This window comes from Triticum urartu, chromosome 7A (assembly GCF_056163025.1).
Source record: "Triticum urartu cultivar PI428250 chromosome 7A, HENAU_Tu73, whole genome shotgun sequence".
Classification (NCBI taxonomy): Eukaryota; Viridiplantae; Streptophyta; class Magnoliopsida; order Poales; family Poaceae; genus Triticum; species Triticum urartu.
In genome coordinates, this window is record NC_141879.1 from 22,665,807 (window position 1) to 22,671,806 (window position 6,000).

Here is a 6,000-nt window from a genome sequence, read left to right on the forward strand (position 1 = left end):
GGCACCTACTGACTTGGTGCTTTTCTGCAAATAAGACTGTAACGCAACTGACTTACTTGTTAAAGATTTTGTTGGTGTATATCTTGCTCATTTGCCTCTCTATCGGTAAATACGTTAGCAATTTTGGCTGCTTTAGTGCCGTGGTCGCTTCTTGCTGTAGCTCAGATCCCAAAATTTTTTGTTGCAAAGCTGTGTACTGCTTGGCAAACTGTAGCAATGAGTTGCCAGGGCTAACTACCGCTTCAAAACAGCATTGAACCCCTCACTGCGCTGCGTAGTCTGCAGAAAGGGGAAGAAGCACTGCATGAAGTAGGCCGGCACCCAGTACATTCGCTTCTCCCACAGGCTAACAAGAGTCTCGTTGTCTTGGACTTGATGTGTTTCAGTCATGGCCATCCAGCTCTTTTCAAACTCCTCCACCGTCAAGCTGTGGTCCACGCACAGCTCGAATGCCTTGTGCAGCTCTGGACGGTCAGCAAAGAACGGTCCTAGCGTCTCCTCAGCCTTCTTTATAATGTGCCACCTGTAGTGCCTGTGCACTGCCAACGGAAAGACCTCCTCTATGCCTGCACGCATGCTGAAATCTTGGTCTGTTATTATGTTCATCGGAGCAAGTCCATCCATGCACTCCAAGAAGGTCTTGAACAGCCAAACGTACCCATCTGTGTCTTCGTTCCGGACGAGCCCGCAGCCGAACTGCAATGACTGATTGTGGTTATTTATTCCTATGAACGGAGCGCATGTCATCTTGTACATATTGGTGAGGTACGTCGCGTCGAATGAAATGCAATCTCGGAAATGTTTGTAGGCTCTCCTTGCAGCACCATCCACCCAATACATGTTCCTGACACGGTCCTCATCGTCCAACCTTATCCTGTAGAAGAAATCTGGATCTTCCTTCGCTTTTTCACCGAAGTAGGCCATTGTGGCCTCTATGTCTGCCAACTTGCTCTCTCTATGGTACTTGGCCTGTAGGTTTGTGATGTCAGCTGGTATGTACAGCATGCTACTCAGAGTCCCCTTTTTGCTGTGGATGAGAGATAGTATCTGTACCATTCTTGATGGACCGACGTTACAATCATGTAGCAGCTTTACGAATTGCCTTTCGACGGGGGTGAACCCTCTGTGGGCGGTCAGAAATTTTACCAGGTCGAACTTCTTTATGAGTTGGTGGTTGTGCTCGTCAAAATATTCATTGACCACCCACTGTGCTCCATCTACGTTTAGCTTACACCGGACAGGGCACCCAGTCTTGAGAATGATACCTCTCTTTCGTTCCGGAACGACAGGCGCAACACCTTTTCCCTTCTTGTTCCTCCGTGCCTTGTGGCACCTCATCTCACCTCTGCTGTACTCGTTAGTTTTCTTAATTTTCCTATGGTACTCGGTGTTGACCGCAAATCCATGGAACTTTGCATATTTCTGGTAGTATTCATTTGCTTGTTCGAACGATTCAAATCTCTGCCCAATGTACGGTGGCTGAGGTACCACGATCTCTGATTGCCCACCATCTTCATCCCCTTGTGCGTCGTCGTCAGTTTCATCATTCACTTCAGTATCGGTGGCAGTTCCATCTACTTGAGTGTTGCCAGTGCTTGTGTTCAAAGGGGTGCTTGTCGGCATTGCTGGAATGATTGCCATTCCCGACTCTGACTCGAAATTGTTTGCGGCATGATTGTCTGCTGGCTGGTGGAACGCGTCTTCCATGCGCTCAGAGCTCCCCGCCGTAGATGTCCCCGCGCCGCTGTTCAGTGTAGTTGTAGGCCCTGTAATAGAAAAAACAGGTACGAGAGTAAGATTTTTGTTTGGATAACATGTGTATCGCAACGGATCACACCATCTTTGAGTGATTTCGCATGACATCATTTCAAACAGCAAGCCGTGAGTCTGCGCGTGGACATGTATGGCAGCTGTAGTTGTCCAGTCATGGCAGCTACTGTTCAACAAACATGGCAACTATTTGTTTTGCCTACAAATAACTACAAATAACAAATGTAGCGCTGTTTTTTGTGCTTCAATTTTTTTCCTTACCTTGTTGTGCTGCATTTGACCATCTTATGTGGTCTGTGACACCATAATGACGTGCTCCACCTGCAATTTGTGAAGCTTGCCACGAGACGTTTGTCGGGTTACCACCAGCGTAATAACCTGTAAGCATAGTAGTGGTTGGTCAATTCATGGCAAATGCAGTTTTGTGCTAGCACGGCAACTGCAGTTGCCCCTGATGTGGCAACTGCAGTTTTACTGGCATGGCAACTGTAGTTGCATGGGTATGGCACCCGCAGTTGTTCCTTCATGGCAACTGCAGTTGCCATGGCATGGGAAATGTAGTTGCATTGGCATGGCAACTGCAGTTGTTCCTCCATGGCAACTGCAGGTGTCCAGGGATGGCAACAACAGTTGTCCAGGGATGAGAAGTGTAGTTTTTAATTCATGGCAACTGTAGATGTCCAGTCATGGCAATTGTAGTTGTCAACTATGCTCCTTCTGCTAATTGAGCATCCGCAACTTCACTTTTTTTATGGACTCACCTGTGTATGACGTCGATGGCAGGTACATGGGTGCTGCCTGATGCCACGTGCTGCATGAAGGCTCTGCATTTTCACCCGTGATAACTCGTGAGTCCTTTTGCCAGTTTTTTTGCATGTTCATTTTTCATGTCCACAACAGTATGTGCTCTTTTTTCGTTTTGCATTACCTTGATTAGCCATACTAGCTAGTTGAAGTTGGTTGCCCGTACATTTGTCAGTGTTAGCGCCTTATGACTGAACTTGCCACGGGGCCCCCTATCAGTGTTTTGGTCAAAAGAACCTGCGAAAAAATGACAGTGTATGACATAAGTAGAATGTCATCTTCATCGTTGCGAAGATGGCAACTGTTCTCTTCTTTTGTTATCACGCATCATACCTACGCCTGCATACTGTTCTAGTAGTGGCAGCAACGGCCCTGCAGAGATGAGTTGACTGTACTCTGATGCATTCCAAGGGGGCGTTTCTGGCCTTTGAGAACCCCAAGCATCAGCGCCATCTTTGTGATTTATTCTTTCCGTGTCTCGCTTCTTTCCGATGTGTTCTCAATCACTGGATGAACAAGAAGGCATCAACAATCCACAAGAATTGTATTCTTCTGCTGCTTACACATAGAAGATAGGGATGGCAAGCAACATGTCAAAATAGGTGGCAGCTACTGACAACGAAAGGTGGCAACTGTCGTTATACACAAGTGGCAATTAATTTTCCCACCCCCTTCATTCCAAAAATTGTCCTTCCTGCCCTTTTTTAGGGATTCCTACTCATCCATTTCATACCCAACTACTTGCGTCAATTAAACTATGAACTTAAGTTAATCTCAAACGTAGTACATGGCAGATCTGGTGTATTCTGCCTGGCAATTGCGAATATACACAGAACCATACAGTGTTCTACCCCTATAGCATGGACCCAGTACAAGATCGGGAGATTTTCAGCCTTAAGGATAAGAAGGATGAGATCGGGAAGATTTCACCTGGTTTTAGATGATCATCTCTGGAGGGCTGGGTTGGAGTGGGGGGCTGGGGGTGGGGAGGGTTGGGGTGTGGTTTGCGGTGGGAGCGCCCTACGGATCTGCCCTGGTTGACATGGCAACCAGAGATGGTCGGTGACGAAGGTCGGGGTTCGAGAGGTGGGGGACGATGGCGGCAGACGAGAGAGGGATGGATCGGAGGCCGGGAACGGCTGGGTCGTGCGGGCAGCGGGTCGTCTGGCCCGAACGGGGCAGTGCGGGCGGGGTTGCCACACACCGGACGTGCGGGCCGTGCTTTTGTGCGCGCGGACGTGGTCGTGCGGGCCAGTTCATGTCCATGCCACACGAGGCGTGCGGGCGGGTTCCCGTCCATGCCACACGTGTGGCAGTTATTCGGACCCATAATCTATTGTTCATGCTCGTGCAAAGAGTCCACAAAAGCTAGTTTAATATAGGGTTAGGAGGTATCACAAATGAAACTGCAAGTATTGTTTGAACTAGTGGTCATAGTCACTTCGAGGTCAACTCAAACTATGGTGCGTGGGTGTGTCCAGCCAGAACGAGCTGTAATTGGTGATAAAGCAGTGCGATAGTGCGCCCGACGCTAGGCTGAGAGAAGCGGAAACCAAAAATCTTATGAAAGATGGGATCTTGTTGCAGTAGGAACGAGAGCAACTGTGGTGTCTGGCTAGGAACCAGCGTAACAAAACTTCTCTTCGGTCGAGGAAACTAAAGCCAGCTTCGGACTAGGTTGTTCCTGGCCAAAAGCATTGCCCGTGGGCTGTCGCAGCTTTCTCATGGGCATCAGGAAGAACTCAATGCCGCGGCTAGCACCAAGGCCCAAATGACCATGACAAAGCTTCAATACAGGGATTTGACTGCACGACCCTACTGCTACAATTACAAAATTGGGATTGAAGAGGCTGGATCCTGGTTCAGTATACCCCTTATCTAACCATCCGTTTCAATGATGAGACACGTGCGTGATTTTTTTCTCTTGATCGGACTAACAAGTGGAGTTCAAACTATTAGGTAAACAACACATTAGAGCAACAATATGTGAGAAACAAAGGAGATATTTTTCCAATTATCTATCTATCTATCTATCTGTAAACCAATTCTATTATTTACTACAAGGAAAATGAGGGTTTTCTAGGATTTAACTAGTGAATATAGAAAAACAGGATATGGACATCAATTAGCATCCAGGACGTGTCATCGCATTATTTTAAAATACGTATAGTCTCGAACATCCCACGTTAATTAGAAAATACAAGCCCATGATCTGCTAAATCGATTAAAACTATAAATCTATGAGCATTTAATCTACGTAACATATATAACCAAATGGGACACATAATTGTTTTGATAGTTGAACAGGGATGATACAATTACATTTCTAGCTCCCCTTTTGTTTTGCTGAAACTATGCATGGCAGTGTGTTTACCTTCAATCCGGTTTCATATTGTGGGTTTAGGCTCCTACCATTGGAATAGACGTTCACGGCTCTCTGCCGTGATTCCCCATGGCGGCACTTCATCTCCTCCACTGTCATGCTTGCCAAACATGTCACTGAACAAACCAGCCTTGGTTGACCTCCATGTCTTCTTGTTCAATGAGATTTTGTAGAGAGGTCAGTCAAGGTACTCCATGGCCTTGAAAGAAAAGAAGGATTATCTAAAAAGTACTCCTTGGCCTCGAAAGAAAAGAAAGAGTATCTAAAAAGGATGAAGAGAGAAAAGAAGGTCAACTTCACACACACAACTGTACTAGCTAGTGTTGTTCGACTAATTCTGCATTTGCTTCACATACCAAGCAAGATGGGTTCACTTCGACACCAGCGGCATCTATCCTGATCGACCATCCAGGAGAAGCAACACATGTGCTCTGGATAGAAGATACAGCGGGGAAGAAGCATCCCACAGCAACACATGATAGGGGAGGCTGGCCACATGGAGATCACCTGTCAGTCATGGTAGCAGCTCATCCCACGGACGGTTACTAATGTCCAATGACAATGCAACCAGATCCAAACAGCAACGAAGCTGCCTGAAGCGCGTTCTCGTTGCGCCCAGCTATGGGTCAAAAATGTGTGTCAACAGGGTCGTCAGCAACCTTGAGATACGCATTGAGAGGTTGGGCGCTTGGCCCTCCACCCTGGACTGTTATACACCCGTGCTACCACATACCCATAGCCCAATTGGCCGACATAGTGACAACCTTGATGTGTGTTTATCATGATTAGATAAATGACCTTGTGTTGTTTTTTGTCAACAAAAAAATTATAAAGACATTGGATAAAGAATTATGTCCATCGCACTGCAACAAACACGGACATGTGCTCATCAAGTCATTAAGTTAGTGATACTCATTGTTCACATATAGCCAATATCTGAACCTATACCTCAATTGAAGTGATCCATAGGAATTGTGTTTTCCAGTAACATGTGTTACTCCTGCTCCCGCCTCCCTATGGTAATCAACCCTATCTAAGGACCA

The 6,000-nt window shown here is 46.6% G+C and overlaps 1 protein-coding gene across 1 annotated transcript; it reads right to left on the reverse strand.

Annotated features, from left to right (window-relative positions):
* Positions 1 to 234: 234 nt before the first annotated feature.
* LOC147957108 (protein FAR1-RELATED SEQUENCE 5-like) lies at positions 235 to 2,652 on the reverse strand. The gene is made up of 3 exons (XM_087531586.1): positions 2,532 to 2,652; positions 2,032 to 2,148; positions 235 to 1,766 (listed from the first exon to the last, which is right to left on the reverse strand). Exons 1-3 carry the CDS (start codon positions 2,650 to 2,652, stop codon positions 235 to 237), a joined length of 1,770 nt encoding a protein of 589 aa, XP_087387712.1.
* Between the last annotated feature and the right edge of the window lie 3,348 nt (positions 2,653 to 6,000).